Here is a 19,450-nt window from a genome sequence, read left to right as displayed (position 1 = left end):
CACCACAGCCAGCCCTGGAGCACCCAGCTCTGGCCCCCCGTGGTGAGTGCAGCTTTGCTAAGGTGAGTGCAGCAGCAATAGCTCTGGGCTGCACTTCTTTCTAGACAAAGTTGGCCTCCGTGTTTGCCCAGAAAGGAGTTCAGACTAGCCAGAGCTACCATGGCACTCAGACAAACAGAGCGTGTCATGGGGCCCAGCTGCATTGGAGCACAGCTGCTGCTGCAGGCCAACCATGCTGGGAAGATTCCAAGCAGTCATCTCTAGCTGCTTTGCTTGGTCAGGGTTACCCCAGATGGAGGAGTGGGAGATGGTGCGGGGCCCTTTAAATTTAGAATGGCCGGGGGGGGCACCCCATTTGTCCTGGGCCTACACCCCCTAGGGTCAGCATAAGGCAACTTCCTATGTTCAAATACCCCTCTGCTGCATACACTCTGGAAGAGAAAGACCTCCTGGAGCGTTCTCAGATGGCGATTTTACTTTGATAAAGCAGGAAGGGCAAGTGTGTGTTCACACATCATCCAGCTTTAAGTCAAAGTCCCTGCGAGCTATCCGGGAGCACTCCAAACACGATTCGGGTTTTTCCATTGCTCATTGGAACTTAGCCTGATTTATGTCCGGGGTAAAAAAGCCCACTTTTTGCATTGGTTTTTTAGGCAAATTCGAAATATCCATAACTCGCAGTACTTCACTCCTCTTAATCCCATGGTAAAGCTGTCTGGGAAAACTTGTGGATATAAAGTTTTGCTGCCACCTCTTCAGCTGTCTTTCCTCCTGTGTGCGCTCACACATACGCCTTCAGATCATGCCTTAGGCTATGTACAGACAGTCGTTTTTTCAGAGACTTAGAGATGGTATGATTGCAACTGTTTTTGCTTGTGGGTATATATGGTCATTCCTTCTGTTCTGCTTTCATCTCTGAGCTCTGTTCCCTGAGGCTTCAAAAAAAACCTGAAAAGCCTGTTTCACTAGTCTGAAATTATAATGTGGGTTTTAAAAATGAATCCATACACTTGCAGGTGACAATAGCTCTATCATATAATCTTCAAAGCTCTGAAAAATTATCACCTATGGACCCAATGTTATGGCCCAGGCCACTCATATTGGACCAGAACTCATAGCCCAGGGGGTCAGGCTGAGGCCTGTGTGTCTTTGCCAGCATTTCCATTCAGAGAAACGCTGATGCAAGGCCTCACTCAACTCTGAGTGAAATGATTAACTCTTAGGAGACAAACTGGAAGCTAATCCCTTACAGAATGCTTATCATGTTGATGTCACCTACATTGTTCTGCCTTAGTCAAATGTGTTGATTAACTAGCCTCAAGCAGGTACCCCTTGGCTGTTACTTTAAACATTCTTTTTCTTAGAATCACACACTAAGTAGATGTATACAAGAAGTAATTTAATTGCTGTCTCACACATATAGCTTAGCTTCTTCCTTCTTAAACAACCCCTTTTGACTTTTTAACACTCTTTGAAGCCTGCCTCTTAGGCAAAGACAGACCAACAACTTAAGAAATGCAGATGTTTGGAGAACAAAAGGAGCAAATTGCTTCCTGACAACAAAAAGACAGTATGCAGAGGATGCTGCTCTGAACTGGTCTAACAAAGAAACAGTTTTGTCATAAGAAGGAAGTTTTATGATAAGAGCGACTGACACTTTGGAGATCCAGGACTGAGAATGCTATCTTGAAATAACTCCTAGTGCAGGTCCATGGGAGGAAGGTGCTATAAAAAGGGGTCTCTGGACATGGCAAATCAGCAAGCTTTGCCCAACCAGCAGATCTTTGCTCAAGAGCGATTCCAGAGTTTGCTGTTCAAGCCGCGGGGCTAGAGCAGGAACTCTTTCCATGGACAGGAACTGTCGATGACCTCCACTGCGAGTGAGAAGTCAAGACTATCCAGCCATAATGCTCTCTCCCTCTCTCTCTGCTTTTCTCTGAGCATTTACCACCACCAGCCTGCCTGACTGCTTGAAGCCTGCATCGTTTCCAAGCTCCAGCAACGAACAAGTCCTTTGAAGCCTTCTTCGTGAACCTGGTGAGATGCCTATTCAACACACAGTGTAGCCTGCTCCCCCCACCTTCCTCCCTCCCTACTGATCACTGCCATCCCTCTCCTAAGCCCTCCCTTCTTTCTCTGCTTCTCTCTAAATGTTTTATTAGGATTGGTTAGATAACTGTAATTACTGACTGCACACACATACGTTAGCTAGGCACATTGCACTACACCTTGAATCGGAAACATGTTTTTAATTTGGGTGATCTGTTTGAATTTTATCCTGATGAGCAACTTTCTATAATAAAGCCCATTGAACTTTCTGAGTGTAGCTCCCTCTATCTCTGCTTGCGTGCCCAGATCCTACATGGTCACCATCTCCCAAGAACCAATTCAGTTTGTGTATGATGTGACTTTGCCTCTTTTTCTCTGAGCATATACAGAGTGCAAAACCAGGCATAGTTCACAACATTAGCCCCAGTCTCATGAGGCACGCTGGGTGCACTCTCTCTGGACTATCTTTACCTACAGGAGCCAGTCCTTTTTTTTTTCTGCTGCAGGGTGAGCTTTGCTTTCCCCACCTTTGTTCCCATAACAACGCACAAATCGAGCTCTGAATTTGGCATGACTTTTGTCCCTCCTCCTACACTTTGGGCTGGCATGTTCATCCAGTTAAACATTTAGTTTGGGATTTCTTAAAAAAAAAAAAATACTCAAACATGACTCTGAACAGAGTAAGGGAAAGTATTTTTCTGATTTCTCAAAGACAAGCCAGTCAACCCTGTGCCAGCTATGGAGAGAAGAGGAAGGTGGCTTTGAGAGTGTAACAAAGATCAGCCTATCAGCACCCTGCACCGCCAGTTTCTGCAGCAGAAGAAAGAACTGGTTGTTCCTGAGTTCTGTTCTTTGAGGAAGCTTGTACGTCTGGCCACAACAGGGTGAGTACATACAAATCCATAGTGGCCTTCCCACTCAAACTGTGTATGTCTGCGTGCACCTTCAAGTGGCTCTGACATCCTGCCTTTGAGAGGAAGATCTTGCAATACTGTATTTACCCAAATAGAAAGCAACTCTGAATCTAAGACAATAGCTTAAAATAAAGCAGTTAAACATAGATTATACCATATTTACCCAAAAGATAGAAGAATCTGAATCTAAGACAACCCTCCCATATTTAATGGGAAAGAACTGGGGTGGGGGGACTTGTCTTAGATTTGGGTAAATACGGTAGTGTGTTGGGCTGGGCATACTTGGGTTTAATGGTGGTAGTGGCTCTTGCTCAGATTCCCTTTGAAAGCTGCATTTTGTACAGGACAAGGAGAGGACAGGGGCAGTGAGACATTCCCCACTGCTTGGAAAGTTCTGTTTGGCTCTAAAGCAGGGGCGTAACTATAACAGGGCAAGGGGAAACAGTTGTCTGGGGGCCCACTGCCTTGGGGGAGCCCAGAGGCAAGTCACATGACTGACTCCCCCAGCCACGCACCTGCCCGGGCCTCCTTCAGTTGTATTCATCCTCCACAACTGATGTGAGTGTTAAGACCTGGAGCTACCAGAACAACATGTCTTTCTCTAGTAGTATTAAATGACTTGCATCATCCACAATTTACAAAACCTTTAAAAAAATAGTTTAGGATGATGTTCTGTTGTGGCACATAGGTTATATATATATAAATTTTACTATGCTTTTTGTTACCACTATTTAGCCTAATTTAAGATTTCTTTACTTCATGAGCTGAGCTTCAGTGAGGGGGGGCATTTTAAAATCTTGTCTCTGGGCCCACTCCAACCTTGCTACGCCCCTGCTCTAAAGCTACTGCAAGGTTCATCTGAAGGGGGCTAAAGGCAGGCCCGAGAAGACTCGACTTCTGGATCGTCCCCTGACTTACCATTTTCAGACTGCCACCATGTCTGTTCGCCGTCCTGCCCGCCCAAGTAGAGGACATTCTCAATGAGGTGGCTCTCACGCAGGGATGGGGAGCGCGAGTCGCAAGTGAAGCATTTCTCAGAGTCCTGTTGAGAGAGCCACAGTGCAGCAGACACCCATAAAAACGCCACATAAGCGCACCGCTAAAGACCTCCTGTTTCAGAGGTTACTGCCACGCATAGGTAAAGGGCCACATGCATCATTGGCTTCCCATGAGCCAATGTACTTTGGAAAAAGGCTGGCTCAGATCGTGATATCTGGCGATCGTACTCTGAGCCAGCCTGGTCCAGCCCTGCTCCTCACCAAAACACTTCAGATTTGACACTTAAGGCCACTTCACAGTATAGAAAAGATGGGCTCTCACATTTCCACAGCAGGCCAGTCGTGTCTTTCCTGGCACATTTGAAGTGGTCCTTCTTTCATGAGCCAGGGTGAGTCAGTTGATTCAGGTTTGGGTGCAAGGAGGGGCATTAGAGCAGCAAGCGTTGGCTTCCCACCACCACAGGAACCACCTCCTGGGCCTTCCTGCTACCACTATCCTTTCCATATGAAAACGCTGTTCATTTTTGCCTCCTCGCCCCAGTGGGGTATGCACCTTCCAGACTTCTTCCCCACTCCCCCCCTGGCCCCCGCCACCATGAATGCTCCTGCCAACACTTCCTGGCTAAGTGACCTAGTCGGAGAGTGCTGGGTTGCCACGGCGGCTGCCTTAGCAGCATGGCCTGAGCATGCTGAGCACCTCCCCACAAATGGAGGGCCATCACATTGCCCTTCGCCTCAGGTAGCGAAATGTCCTAAAGCACCCCTCTGAAGAGTCTTTGCATGTCTGAAAATATGCTGTAAAAAACACAGACATCAAGGGACAAGGACTGGCTTCGCAAATTCCAAAAAAATCAGGCTTTTCCCCCCGATTCGGTTGGCTCCAGATAAATTGTTTGGCTGCCTGGCATTTTCCTGGCTTATTTTCGATTTGGTTGGCCTCAGAAACTTCATTCGGCTTTTTGGCATTTTCCTGGCTTTTTAAAATGATAAAATGCATAATGACAACAGTATGGCTCCTCTTCCACTGCGCACACAGCCGGCCGACATCGGTCGGATGGAGGCAGGCAGGGTTTCCCCTCCCTTTCGATAGGGCGCCGCGTTTGGCGCGAAGGCGGGGCGAGGCAATGATCCCACACTCACTCACACACCCTTAAACCTGGAAGGACAGTCACGAGATGACCCCCGTTGACCTGGATCTGGAGCTTTTCATGTGCTTTGATGTATGAAAAATATATTAAAATTTGACCACTTTCTGGCATTTTTCTAGTATCGCTCGGCTTTAAATCAAAATTTCAGTCTGGCATGACTCAGGTAGCATTACCTGCAGATGGCTGACAATGCAGTACTCCTGAGGCCCTTCCAGGCCACACGTAGATGTAGCCCTCAGGCTCTGGGTCCTCCCAATGAGCAGATTCCCGGTGGCTGGGTAGCAGCTCCCCTCTGAGCAGCCATGGTACAGCAGGTCAGGCTCTTCTGGGCCCTGAGCATCAGCTGTCTGAACTGGTCGGAGAGGAAGCAGAGGCGTAACTAGGGGAAACGGCGCCCGGGGCAAGCACTGAAATGGTGCCCCCCGCCGCCGCCCCAACATGCTACATTATACTTAGGTTTTTCCTCACAAGCGCCCGCCGCCGCGCCAGGCCACTGACTGGCCACCAGGTGCCAGCAAAGCAATGGGGGGGGGGCCGCAGGCGGCGCGGAAGGGACCGCTCATGGGGAAGGGGGCACTGACGTGCTCTCTTGACTGCTGCAGCGCTGCTGCACTGAGCAGGAAACATTTGTATTAACAAAAAATTAAAAATTAAAAAAAAATTTTGGTCATGGCGGCGCCCCCCACGTGACCAGAAAAGATGGCGCCCGGGGCACATGCCCCCCCTGCCCCCCCTATAGTTACACCTCTGAGAGGAAGGAAACAAGCCAAAAGGCCATTATCTTCCAGCTTTTGGATTCCGTCAACATGTATGCCTGGCCAAGGACATCACACAAACAATAATCCTTCACAGTTATCTAGTGACTGAGAGCGTTCAAGGGGCTTCACAGACACATAGTTATATTAATTACAACTACCTTGTACGTCAGGCCAGTATTATTAGCCCCTAGTCCCACCTGCAATATGAAGATGAGGCTAAAAGTTGTGGCTTGCTTAAATCTACCTAGAGAATGTGTGGCAAATATGTCATTTGAATCCAGCATCTCTCAGTTCCTCGTTTACCCTCTAAACCACTATATCACAATAGCTCTCATCTCGTGTAAAAACATGGATTATGCTTGCTCAATAATAACCTTAGAAACAGAACAAAGAAGATAGTGTCCCTCCCTGTGAATATGCATCCTCTCATGAAACGCACGTGTGCACATGTATTTGCATCAGTCTAGCTTTAAAGTGTCACGGAATGTTCAAACCCGGACCTCAGGCTGCCGCGGATGGTGCCACCCTGCATTTCAGTAACATGAAGAAACACTTGAGACTGGAGAAATACCCCCCACTCCTCTTGCCACACCTTCTGCTCCCCAGCGTCAGCAGAAGCGTCTGTCACATGCTGAAGCTTTTAATACCAGAGCACAAAGGGTACTTGTTAGTACTAGCAGAGCATGGTGCTGACCTGCCTACGACCCTGTCAGTCTTCAGATCAGAAGGGGACCTGGATGTGCCAGGATCCCAGCATCAACCACATCAAGACTTTTGGCAAGGAGATTAGGGGAAAGTGGTAGCTAGCAGCAGACTACAATTTCCTCTCCTATCCCAACGGGCTGCAGCTTTCATAGCTACCCAGAGCTGGATAAATAGATCAAGGATATCTTGTGGTTCCTATTAGACACTCCAGCTGGGGACTTCCATGTAGGAATTCTGCAAAAGCAGTCCTAGGAGTCACTGGAGCTGTCTTTGTCTCTTTTGAGGTCAACATAAACACTCCAGCAGAGGGTGCTTCTCTTGGGCAGCGGGCAGCCTTCCTGAACATCTCTATTCAGCTCCATCCTAGAGGCACTGCACCATCCCTGCTGGTTTTCTCAGAGGATCCTAAACCAGCTCTTCTACTTATTAGTGCCCAGGCTCCGTCCCACCCACACTTTTGCCAATGATTAACCACAAACCGGTGACTGTCCAGCTAGAGGCATGCCTGCTACATTCCAGAGCAGCCCCGCCTGGGCACGTAAAGGGAGAGAGGGAGGTGGGGTCAAGATGGCTGGGAAGCCACAACTCCTGAAGGCCTCTCCCCAAGTCCTGTTTTCCCTGAACAGCGAGACAGCGATGGGGGGAAAACCCGCCTGCTTAATTGCTGCATTTCAGTGTGAATTCTGGAAGGGCCCCATTGAAAACACCAGCATCCTAGGTATATTATTAGAAATGTATGTATATAACACCTTTCAACAAAATGTTCCCAGACTCAAACAAAAGGTATAAGAAAATGGTTCCCTTTTCCAAAGGTGTTCATAATCTTAAAACACACGCATGCACACATGTGCGCACACGCACCCAGGAGGCAACATCAGCAATAGTCATTGGGAGGGATACTGGACTGACTAGGGAGAGCTGCCCTCTCCCTGCTACATGTAAGAGAGCCACTACATTAAAAACTACCAATTTGCCCAATTATCCTGGAGGTTTGACTATGATTACTTAGTGGGGAGGGAAAGCCACTCTGCACATGTTCAGTTGCTCCCTTTTCTATTATTATCTTATATGTTCCAGGGCTACACCATGGTACTGACAACAGTTCTGCAGGCTTAACAGCAGGAAAGGGGGATACTACTACTACTACTAATAATAATAATAATAATAATAGTACTAATCACTGCCATCATCATTACCAAGCCCAGAGAAATCTTGGATTGTAAAATAAGAAGGAATATACATTTTTTCAAAAACAATAATCAAGCAGGGGATTATTTGCACAAGGGAATATGTTTGTGTATCAACAGCAAAGTTTGATTTAAGCCAAGGTTCACCAGGGCTCAGCCCTGCAACTTATGAGGTAATTTTTTAAAAATGTCCCTTTGCACACATGCAGAGTACATTTACCATTTCCCTCCCACATATCAGATGGTTGGGACTATGGATGGGGCTTTTCAGGCAGGCTGGAGCGCAAGCACCACTGTTTTTTAGGAATTAGTACTACTACTACTACGACTCCTACTATGACGATGACTACTATTTATATACCGCTTTTTGACAAAGCTCCCCAAAGCAGTTCACATATAGAAATACATGATAGATAGATAGATAGATAGATAGATAGATAGATAGATAGATAGATAGATAGATAGATAGGAAGGATGGCTCCCTGTCCCCAGCAGGCTCACAATCTAAAAAGAAACATAAGACAGACACCAGCAACAGCCACCGAAGGGATGCTGTGTTGGGTTTGGATAGGGCCAATTAACCACTGACCAGCAGGAATGATAATGTCAGCAGCCCTAAAGAGCAGGATGGATTCTGTGGGTACTTCTGGGCCTAGTAGGGTATGCCGTATGGACGAAGGGCTGCAGGAGGTAGAAAGCCTCCTTTGTGGCAGGGCTGAGGCAGGTCCAGCCATGCCTTGTTCCTCCCAGCCCTGGCTGTGTCTCATTCGCAATGAGCCTCCTGGGCATGACTTGCGCGCCGCACGCGTCCAGGCGCGCCACAGCACACAAGCCTTCTCTGAGTGTGTTTGAAGGCTGGCAGAGATCTACAAGTGTTCATGTCACTCAGTCAGAAAACCACGGCTTTTTCCTCAATGCCGTGTGCAAAACCTGGAGACTCAATAGGACCCGCTGTCATTGTAAAGAAGCAAACTTTGAAGAGGGCTCCCTCAAAGGCAAATTATAAAGATGGGGCAGAAACACACAGGCAGATCTTTAGCACTCATCTGCAAGGACTGGAGTCTCATTTGCAAGGATCTTTGAAGAGTGGGGCACACAGAATTATCTTGTATGTGGCCAGGCACATTTCTCTGCTTGGGCTGTGCTACTCCTAGAGCAAAATCATTGCTCAAATCATTTGCCATGAGCACAAATGGTACACTGCTATTTCAGCATCAATGGCACACTGAGCTTTGGTGGGAAACATGAACCTTATTCACACATTATGTTAAATGCACATAAGATCTGTGTATAGTGTACATAGATACACATTACATTCAACATGTGTACAATGGTACATGTCTGCACGTGTACAGAAATACACTTTAGCCCCCTGCAACTGAGGGGGCTGTATTGAGGTTCACTTTTTAAATGAAGGTATTTATAGCCATTCACACAAGAACATGTAAATGTGTACAGACATCTGAAATGGACAACATGATGTCTGAATAAGGCTATCATTTTGCTCAGCATCTGGAAATAGGTTTATTCCCCACTCACTGTTGTGTAGACAAATATGTGTATCAGGTTCTGCTTTACAACTTGTGCCTGACTCTCAAGGTCAAGAGGAGGAGCTGGTCTTGGGGTAGCAAGCATGAATTGGCCCCTTTGCTAAGCAAGGTCTACCGTGGTTTGTACTTGGATGGGTGCCTACATAGGAGTGCTGTAAGATATTCCCCCTTGAGCATCTGCATGTTTGCATGCAGAAGGTCCCAGGTTCATTCTCTGGCATCTCCAGGTAGGGCGGGGAGGAATTCCTACCTGTAACCCTGGAGAGCCACTGCCAGTCAATATAGACAATAGTGAGCTAGATGGATCAATGGTCTGCCTCGGTATAAGGCAGCTTCCTATGTTCCTATTGTGTGTAGCTTTGAGCACAACTTTGGTAGCAAAGCAGCATATACAAATCTAATCTAATCTAATGTTTATCAGGTGTAACCCAAATAGAACTCAGTGGGATTTAATACTCTGTCAACATGCATAAGATTATGCTGTAAATTTTCCAGTTTCAATACAGACTTCAATACGAGCCCATGAAATTGCTGCCCAAGAAATTTAGGACCAGCAAAAGGAAGTAATTTTTCATATAACGCATAATCAATTTTTTGAATTCTCTGTCACAAGATGTGGTGACAGCCAACTGCCTGGATGGCTTTAAGGGGAGTTTGGATAAATTCATGGAGGACAGATCTATCAATGGCTACTAGTCTGAGGTCTATAGGCCACCTCCAGCCTTAGAGGTAGAATGTTCCCAATATTAGTTGCAGGGGAGTAACATCAGGAGAGAGGGCATGCCCTCCACTCCTGCTTGTGGGTTTTCCAGCGGCACCTGGTGGGCCACTGTGTGAAACAGGATGCTGGACTAGATGGGCCTTGGGCCTGATCCAGCAGGGTTGTTCGTATGTTCAGACTAAGGCCCTTACTACCCAACAGGTCTGTAGAATCTACCCACAGGAGTGAAGGAGGCAACCACCTGTCAAGAGACAAATGCATCCAAGGGACATAACACCAGAGGGTTTGGCCCAGGGCCCAAAGGCCAAAATTAGTATCAGTGCTTACCCCAAAGAAGCAAATTGAGCAGGAGTGCCATTGGCAATGTAGACAGGTTCATCCTATGGGGGGAAAGAAAACAGGAAGTTGTAGCACAATAAAAAGATCCCTCCTCCTCCTCCTCTAGACACAGTAAGACTGTGTGTTTGTGTCAGTGCAAAGGGACTACTGGAGGTTTGAGACTTTGTTTGTGAAAGGAAAATATCAGGTTACCAGGTGCAACACATCAAGACAAAAGCTCAAATGTAGAATGGGTGAAGGACAGTGTCCAGCAGTACAAGCAGCTATTGTGGGAAGCAAGGGGTTCAAGGCCTGCATGAAATTGTTGCCAGCTCTTGCACGGTCCAATTGGGGGAAACTGCTAACCTGCCTGGCCTCCTGGTTGTTTATTATTTGTTTATTTGTTGTTTAGTTTGCAGTAGGACAGTTTAGTTCTAGTCAACTGGCATGGTGCAGTGTTGAGTATTTGAGTAATAATAATAATAATAATAATAAAATTCAGTCATCCCAGGTCCTTGGGAAGGACTTGATGTCTGGACAAAACAAACCAGTCAATAACACCTGTCTGACTGTGTAAACAAGAAATAATAATAATAATAAATAATAATAATTCCCTATACCGCCCTTCCAAAAATGGCTCAGGGCAGTTTACAAAGAGAAATAACAAACAAATAAGATGGCTCCCTGTCCCCAAAGGGCTCACATTCTAAAAAGAAACTTAAGACACACACCAGCAACAGTCACTGGAAGTACTGTGCTGGGGGTGGATAGGGTCAGCTACTCTCCCCCTGCTAAATAAAGAGAATCACCACAGTAAAAGGTGCCTCTTTGCCCAGTTAGCAGGGGAATGCTAGAGTAGGACTGGATAGACTTGGGTTTAATCCCCTCTTGACCATGAAATGCTGGATGACCTTGGGCCAGTCACTGAGGCTATTCCCACGATCAATGGAAAGTGGGCTAAGGGAGCTTAACCCACTTTCAGTTGATTGTGGGAACCACCAGGCTTGTGGGTGTGCCCAGTGCTCCCAAGGCAGCTAGCCTGCCTAAAACACTCTCCCCTTAAATGAGGTTAACGGAGCGATTGCTACATTAACCTCATTTCGTTGCTTGTGTGTCACCGTGGCGCATGGTGAAACACTTGTAGACCCCTGGCCGGGAGGCTGCAAGCAGCCTCCTGGGCTCGGGGGTCTCTCCAGGATGCCCCGCACGCTCACACGAGGAATCCTGGGACTTCCGGGGAGCATGCGGCCCCCGATCCCCGCAGCTCCCACCAGCTCCATGACGGAGCTGGCAGCTGTATGGGCAGCCAGTCCAACCGCCCAGGGCTCAGTTGCCAATCATTTGCGGGGAGAGCGGGCTAAGCCCACTCTCCCCGCAGACCTCATTGAGGCACTTCACAGCAATCGTGTGAAGCGCCTCAGCCTGGCCTACCTCACAAGGTTGTTGTGAGGAGAAAATGGAGGGGCAGAAACTCAGGTATGCTGCCCTGAGTTCCTTGGAAGAATTCGTGTAATATATAGGATATACATGCAATAAAGAAATGAATACACCTGTAAATGAAGTGTTTGGTTTTTTCCTTGGGGAAATTTTCAATTGGAGTCTTATGTGTGAGGTGAAAAGCTAGTTTGTTGTGGAGGAGGGCTGTGTAGAAAAGGAAGAAACCAAAGGAAAGGTAGGTGTGAGCAGGCTGTGAAGAAAAAAAGACCATGTGAAAAGGTTGGAGGGTGAAGGGACAAATGAAGAGTGAGACCCAGTTGTGAGGATGTAAAAAGGAGACATTTGGAGTGTGTGGCGGGGGGACTGCAAGCTGTCATTCCTTTTAGACACCCACCTCCACCATCTCTCACAACACCCAGAAATTCCATGACACAAGAGAATCCTCCTCCAAACCACAGGCAGCTCCGGAGACCCGCAACACATACTTTATGAGACCCACAGAAGAACATCCATCTCTACCACCTCCATAGTACCCTTTGTAGCTGAAATTTCATTCTGTCTGCCCTGGGCAGATCTGATCAGGAGGAAAAATATTGTTCAAGTGCACGGAGCTATCCTGGCTCTCCCAGTTCCATAAAGCTTCCCTGAGCAGTTTGCAACCTCTCCTCCACAAGACCCTTGTACTCACTTTCAAGGCTGGGGCTATGCTGGCCCTCTTCAGTGCTGTTTCATTTGCTGCTTCAAGTTGGGACACAGAGGTTGAGAGGAGAGCCGGGTAGAGTAAATGTCCTCCCTCGACTACACACAACAAGGAACTCTCTTCTCGTCCTGTCGAACCATCCCAAGTCCCCGTTGTCCGGGCAGCGTGAGAACTCCGGCCGTGCGAACTTAACTGGCGATGGGTAAAAATAACCCAGCTCTTCCCAACCCCCCTCCCAGTGTGGGCAAGCAGGGCTGGAGACTGATTTTTATTCAAATGGAGCTGGGACTCTGAAAGGGACTAACGGTCTCTAAGCTACGGGAATGTCAGAGCCTATTCTTTCTGCTCCACAGCACACAGCGCCTGCCCCACTGCAGGCAAAGGCCCAGAGCTGCCTCTCTGGGAAGGGTGGAAGATCCTCTCTTAGAGGGCTGAAAGGCAAGGTCTTGATCCACTCTCAGTCAAGCCTAACCAGATGATTGTCTTCTGGACTCAAACTCAGGGGTGGGGGTGGGGCAAAGCTAGTCACTGACCAATCTAAAACCTGATCATTCTGTGGCTTTTCACAGCATCCTGGGAAAGCAACAGGCAAGCGTCACACCCTCACGGCTCTGCCAGTTACCAAAGTTCTGATGAGGGGGCCCTCTAGGTAGTATAGGCAGGCGGGATTGTGCCCATTCTCTGCTCAAATCTCTTCCTGTTCAGAAATAACCTCATTGCCCCTTAATGGCATACGAAGCAAGGTCAGCCTCTCAGCTTGCCTATCCTCTGGCTGGGATGAAAGGTCATGGCCTGGTGGCCAAAGGATCCCCTAGCTGGAGGCAATTCCCTGCCTCCGTCTGAAATTGGGACCCATGTGGACAAAGGATCGGGCCAAGCCCAGCCACAGCCCGTTCCCAGGGAGCTTGGCAGCAGCCAGGCAGGAATGCACTTGTTGTGTCTTGCACCAGACTTTCTCATAAAAGCGTGGAGAATAGCTTATCCTCTCCCATTCCAAGCAACTTCCCTTGCTCAGCCTCCCTTCCACTTTGACGGGATGCTTCCCTTTCACAGAGGGGGGCAGGGTGGGAAACAGCCAGCGCCTTGCTCTCTAGGGTCTTGATTGGTGATTTCTCCAGCCAGAAAGCTGAACTGTTTCTGGAGCTGGACGACACTTTCTGTGCATATGATCTCTCTGCCCCATATGGTGCCCAAGCCTGCAATGGGGGCAAGCCATATGGAGCCAGCGACGAAAGCATCTCCTAACATCATATGCTGAAAATGAAGCAGAGATTGGCAACAAAATGCAATCGGTGAGAGGACAGGGAGCATTAAATATCCTTTCCACCATGCTATGACATATCTAGGTTGCCAACATTTTTTCTAATGGGTCTCCTGTGCTTTAAAAGGTGTGAGAGCTGATGTGATGAAACAGAGGCGTAACTAGGGGAGAGGGGGCCCATGTTCATCCCTCTTTCTGGTGGCCCCCCAGAGTGAGTGAGATAATGAAGAAAATAGGGAGGGGTGGAGCTGGAGGGCCCTCAGGAGCTCGGGGGCCCGGGTTCTTTGAACCCTTTCGCTCAATTATAGCTATGCACTTGGTGGTGATGTGGATAAAAGATTGGGCTTGGAAGACTGGGTGCAAATCTCTCAGTCATAAAATTTACTAAGTGACCTTGGGCTGGTTACTATATCTCAGTCTAAACTACCTCACAGGACTGTTGTGTGCCGCCTTAGGCTCTTTGGAGGCAAGGTGGAATAAAAATGTAATAACAAATATATTCAACAAATGAACCTTTTTATCCGCAGCAATGAGATGCAGAATCCTTCCTATTAAGTTGGTTTTAAGGCACAGGAGCCCTATCTAGTAAAAGGCATTTGACTCTTATAACTCTTCACTGCATAATTGTTTTCCTTTTTCTTAATAAGGGCTTTACTGACTCACCGACTCACCCACCTATGTGTGTATCGAAATTATGAGGATACTCCCAATGAACTAGAGCTCTGTAATTTGTTGCATGCATAACCCAAAGCAACCTAGTAAAAATTGGAAAGTATGACTTTATTCCATTTCTCCCCCAGAACAGTGAATGTGGCGTTCCCTTCAATGATTAAGCCGCAACAAAAATAGGAAAGGCTAGGTCTTCTCCATGGCTGCCCCACAGCTTTGGAATGCTCTCCCTGTCAAAATAAGAGCTTCTCTATTTCTGATTGCTTTTTAAAATACCCTTAAGACACACCTGTTTTCTCTTGTGATGCTGACCGGAGCTGCAGGGAGGCACATTGCAGCCCCATGCTCCAGCTTTTGAGGAGAGCGCAGGTGGGGGGAAAGCAGCAGGGTGGGGGCTGGCAGGTAGGCAGCACCTCCCCTGCCCCTTAAAGACACCACCATCCCTGCCCTCCAAACCAGCTCGAACGCCAGTTGACGGAACTGGTTCGGCGCTCCTAGAATGGAGCACCGAACAGTTCCGTGCACCTCCCTAGTCAACAGAACTTCCCAACTCACTGCACACAGATGCAGCAGGGAAACAGCAATTTCCTGCTTCCCTCCCCTTCCCCAGGAAGCATTCTGTGCCACCCAAAAATATGCCCCTGAGGGTTGTGCAGCCCTCGGGAAAATATTTTCAGCTGGCATAGATGGCTTCTTAGGGAAAAGGAGGTTTTACACTGGGCAGTTGGGAAGTTCTGTTTGATTGCTCTCTCACTGTACCAGTGCATCCTTGCTCAGTATGTCAGCCAGTAAGGAGTAAAACACATTCAGGTAGTAGAGGAAAATGTCTTTCAGAACAGGAAAGTCTTCAGTTTCTTCTGAAAGACAACAAAATCCCAAGGCCTGGGAGGAAAATTCTATAACTGAGCAGCCTCCTCCGCCTTACGTATACATATGTAACAAGTGCTCACTATGCCTGTTACGCCAACAGGTTGGGCTGATGACTGGAGCAAGAGTTGTTGCCATCCCAAGTCAGCCATGAAACTCCCTTGGTGACCTCGGCGCAGGCATGATCTACCTCACAGAGCTGTAGTGAGTATAATATGGGAGTGGATGGGAAGAAGCCATGTAAGCCCCCTGGAGGAAGGACATGATAAAGAGGTTATAAAGCCCTGGTTGATATTATAAAAGTTTCTCTGAGGGAGGGCAGGATGCCGCCCCTCTTCTTTGGGACACTCCCCCCCCTGATTTGTTCATCCCCCTCCCTGGCTGCTTTTAAGGCTCTTCTTAAGACCCACTTGTTTCGCCAGGCATTTGCCCTTTAATAATAGCAATAATTTATTATTATTGTTGTTGTTATTAACTTAATTAATTGTTATTGGTGGTGGTGTTGTTCACCACCTAGAGTCTTTGGAGGAGGCGGAATATAAGAAAATTTTAATAAATAAATAAATAAATTATTATTAGACTTCTGAAGAAGACGCCTGCCTTGGATCCCTCAACTACAGGCCTGTCTCCAACCTTCCGTGGCTGGGTAAGGTCATTGAGAGAGTGGTGGCCTCCCAGCTTCAGGCAGTCTTGGAGGAAACTGATTATCTAGATCCATTTCAAACTGGCTTTCGGGCTGGCGATGGGGTAGAGACTGCCTTGGTCAGCCTGATGGATGATCTCCACTTGGGAATTGACAGAGGGAGTGTGACTCTGTTGGTCCTTTTGGATCTCTCAAGGGCTTTTGATACTATTGACCATAGTATCCTTCTGGAGTGTCTGAGGGGGTTGGGAGGCACTGCTTTTCAGTGGCTCCGCTCTTACCTCTTGGGCAGATTCCAGATGGTCTCCCTTGGAGCTTGTTGCTCTTCAAAACCTGAACTTTTATATGGTGTCCCCCAGGACTCCATATTGTCTCCAATGCTTTTTAACATCTACGTGAAACAGCTGGGAGAGATCATCAGGCGATTTGGTGCAGGGTGTTATCAGTATGCTGATACCCAAATCCATTTCTCCATGTCAACATCATCAGGAGAAGGCATAACTTCCCTAAGTGCCTGCCTGGAGGGAGTGATGGGCTGGTCGAGGGATAACAAACTGAGCCTGAATCCAGAGAAAGCAGAGGCACTTATTGTGCGGGGTAGGAACTCAGGAAACTATTTTGAGCTGCCAGTTCTGGATGGGGTCACACTTCCCCAGAAGGAACAGGCATGCGGTCTGGGGGGAATTCTGGATCCACACCTCTCCCTGGTGTCCCAGGCTGAGGCCGTGGCCAGAGGTGTCTTCTATCAGCTTTGGCTGATACACCAGGTGTATCCATTTCTTGAGAAAATGACCTCAGAACAGTGGTACATATACTGGTAACCTCCAGACAGGGTTACTGCAATGCACTCTTTGTGAGGCTGCTATTGTATGTAGTCCAGAAACTGCAGTTGGTACAGAATACGGCAGCCAGGTTGGTCTCTGGATCATTTCAGAGAAACCATATTACTCCTATACTAAAAGTCCTACACTAGCTCCCAATAAGTTTCCGGGCAAAATACAAACCCTATAAAGCCCTAAACAGCTTAGGCCCTGGGTATTTAAGAGAACGTCTTATTTGCCATGAGCCCCACTTCCCATTGAGATTATCTGAAGAGATTCATCTGCAGTTGCCACTGGCTTGTCTGGTGGAGGCAGGAATTTTTTCCACTCAAGCTTTTTAACAGGACTGTGGTTTTAAATTGTTTTAGGGTTGCTGTAAACTGCCCAGAGAGACGGAAGTTCGAGGCAGTCTACAAAGCTGAAAAATAACCAACCAACTAACTAAATATCAATATTTGATACCTTTATGTTTTTGTATTAAAAAGTAAGACTAAAAAGATTCTTCCCTGGTGCTGGCATCAGATATTTCCACACACTTGAAAATTGCCTTGCTTCTGCTAGCATCTTCCTAAGCTCTTGCAGATGTCACTATTAGAGATCTGAAGAACAACTACACACTGGCCTGAAGCCCCAGTCTTGACTTGAGGGAATGCTGCTCAGTACCTCGCTCTTCCTTTCTTATACAGCAGGTATCGCCCACACACCTTCATTGCCTTCAGGGCTAGAAATCCGCTGCTTTAAAAAACAGTAAGGAAAACTCAGGTTTCTGAATTGCGTGCTTACTACCAGTTTCTGCACTTGCAGGCTGCAGCTGTTGCGGAATCCCTGAATGCACACTGCCCTCCCTAGGAACACTTATGCTGGCTTCTTTACCATCAGCTTGTAGGGATTCTCACCAACTCTTTACCGTATCCAACATGTCACATTTGGTTAGAATATCATTTCCTTCTTGATATAAAAGGCTGTTAAGTGAAAGTGGTGGGGAAGATTTGAGGTGAGCCGGGGAGGATTGGTCTTCCCCCTTGGCAGCCTATCCTGAGATTTAATTCCCACCCTGGCTGCTAAATACCAGGACCTGAACTTTAATGGGAATTGTGCCAACTTTTATTCACCACTCCTGCTCTTGTTCAGCTTTCTGTTACTTAATTAAATTGTATTTTTGCATCCAGTTCCAAGTCTCGTATATTACATGGTACATATAGAACACGTAGCTGTAGGTAGGGTTTAAACTGAGTTGTGACTTACTGGGGCTTTAGCCTCAGTCCACCCCACAACACTGGGGTTTTTTTGGGGGGGGGCAGCTTGGCCCAGCTGGAATAGGTGAAATGATACAGAAAAGAGCTATTTGAGCATGTGCAGAATTTCTCTCTCATCACAGTCACACATCTGGGATAAGGAGGAAGGGTTTCCAGGGAAATTTGAACACCATCTCCTCCCATTTTATTTATTTCATTTCAAACTTCCTGCAAGGAGCTCAAGGCAGCCTACCTGGGGTTATCCCTTTACCCTCTCATAACAACCCTGTTGTGTAGGCTAGTGCCTGGGCTAGGTTCAGTCAGCAAGCTTCATGGCTGAGTAGGGATTTGAATCCAGGCCAGACTGGTCCAAGCCGAGCACTAACCCCACAGTGGCTCAGGACAGGAGCTGCTCAGTGGTAGAGTAGCTTCTTTGCCTACGGAGTGTCCCGGGTTCAAAACCTGGCATTTCCAGATAGGGCTGGAAAAGTTAGAGGCCCTGGAAAGCCCCTGCTGGTTAGTGTAGGCAGTACAGAGCTAGACCATTCAAGGGACAGACTCAGTAAACGGCAGTTGTGTGTGTGTGTGTGTGTGTGTGTGTGTGTGTGTGTGTATTCAGTGGGCTCTGAAGGCAAACTGACTAGCAGCACCCCCATCACTGCCACAGAACACCCCTTCTGCCTATATAATACTAGATCCCCTCAGTGGCTTCATAGGACATTGTGCAAGGATGGAAGGAAATCCTCCTTCTCCCATGCACTATGCCAAGGTAGCACAATGGGGCCACCCCCATTACAGCAGGATATCTGGGCTGAAACCCAGCTTTTTGGAAACTGTGTGGCTGGGCAAAATGTCAGGATCCAGCTGACTAACCCGGTTCTCAGTCTCTTGTCAGTGGCAGCTACAGAATCGGCAATGGCTTGGTCATTGAGCTCCTTTTGCATTCAGCCACCGGCCTTCCAGCGCTTCCCCTTTAAAAAAGATACCAGAAGTGTCCTTCAGGTGCCACTCTCCTCGCTTAGCAGCTGCCTGCTGGGCTTCTAGGGAGGGCTTAGAGAGTGGAAAGGGGAGCCCAGGGCCGCTCTTGCCTGCCACTTGCCGGGCCCAGGGAAGCAGGGGGTGGGTGGGGATGGGTTGGCAGAGAGAGGGAAGGGCCCAACTCCTACCTGTACATGTCCCCGTTGCTGTTCAAGGCCTTGTGCACACCTGGCCAGTTCGGACACACGTGCAGCCTGCTCAAGAGCTCTGCTGTGCAATGGGCTGCTCAGAGCCTTCTGTTCCTGGAGAAGGGTTTCTCCTTCCAGCTCCTCCTCCCTCCATGCGGTGCCAGGCGATGGGAGGGAGGGAGGGAGGGATCGGCCCTGCTTTTGCAGCTCAGCCAAGGTAAGGCAACAAGCCAGGTAGAGACGCTCCCCATTCCCCTCCCAACCAGGGAGCGGCCTAATGTCACCACCACACAGGAGAAGGAG

General features: G+C 47.9%; 1 protein-coding gene and 1 long non-coding RNA gene across 5 annotated transcripts in view; one reads left to right on the top strand and one right to left on the bottom strand.

Moving 5' to 3' along the window:
* The window catches only part of LOC128347072 (laminin subunit beta-2-like), an 82,551-nt gene extending 63,309 nt beyond the window's left edge, over nt 1-19,242 (bottom strand). Inside the window, exons 1-5 of one of the 4 annotated variants that reach the window (XM_053301141.1) lie at nt 19,148-19,242; nt 12,474-12,520; nt 10,358-10,410; nt 5,283-5,461; nt 3,882-4,005 (exon numbers count right to left, since the gene is read on the bottom strand). In XM_053301141.1, coding sequence (XP_053157116.1) covers nt 3,882-4,005; nt 5,283-5,461; nt 10,358-10,409 — 355 coding nt within the window. In that variant the 5' untranslated portion in view covers nt 10,410; nt 12,474-12,520; nt 19,148-19,242. Of the gene's footprint in view, nt 1-3,881; nt 4,006-5,282; nt 5,462-10,357; nt 10,411-12,473; nt 13,613-19,147 lie in introns of those variants that run through there. The other 3 variants (XR_008317361.1, XM_053301140.1, XM_053301142.1) reach the window with 3 other exon arrangements.
* Nucleotides 834-17,651, top strand: LOC128347076 (uncharacterized). The gene is made up of 4 exons (XR_008317378.1): nt 834-2,037; nt 2,762-2,933; nt 15,386-15,486; nt 17,115-17,651. It is a non-coding gene; the product is annotated as an uncharacterized LOC128347076 (long non-coding RNA).
* Nucleotides 19,243-19,450: the final 208 nt, after the last annotated feature.

Source organism: Hemicordylus capensis, chromosome 2, assembly GCF_027244095.1.
Source record: "Hemicordylus capensis ecotype Gifberg chromosome 2, rHemCap1.1.pri, whole genome shotgun sequence".
Classification (NCBI taxonomy): domain Eukaryota; kingdom Metazoa; phylum Chordata; class Lepidosauria; order Squamata; family Cordylidae; genus Hemicordylus; species Hemicordylus capensis.
Note: the sequence above shows the minus strand (reverse complement) of the source record. Positions and strands in the feature narration are given on the sequence as shown.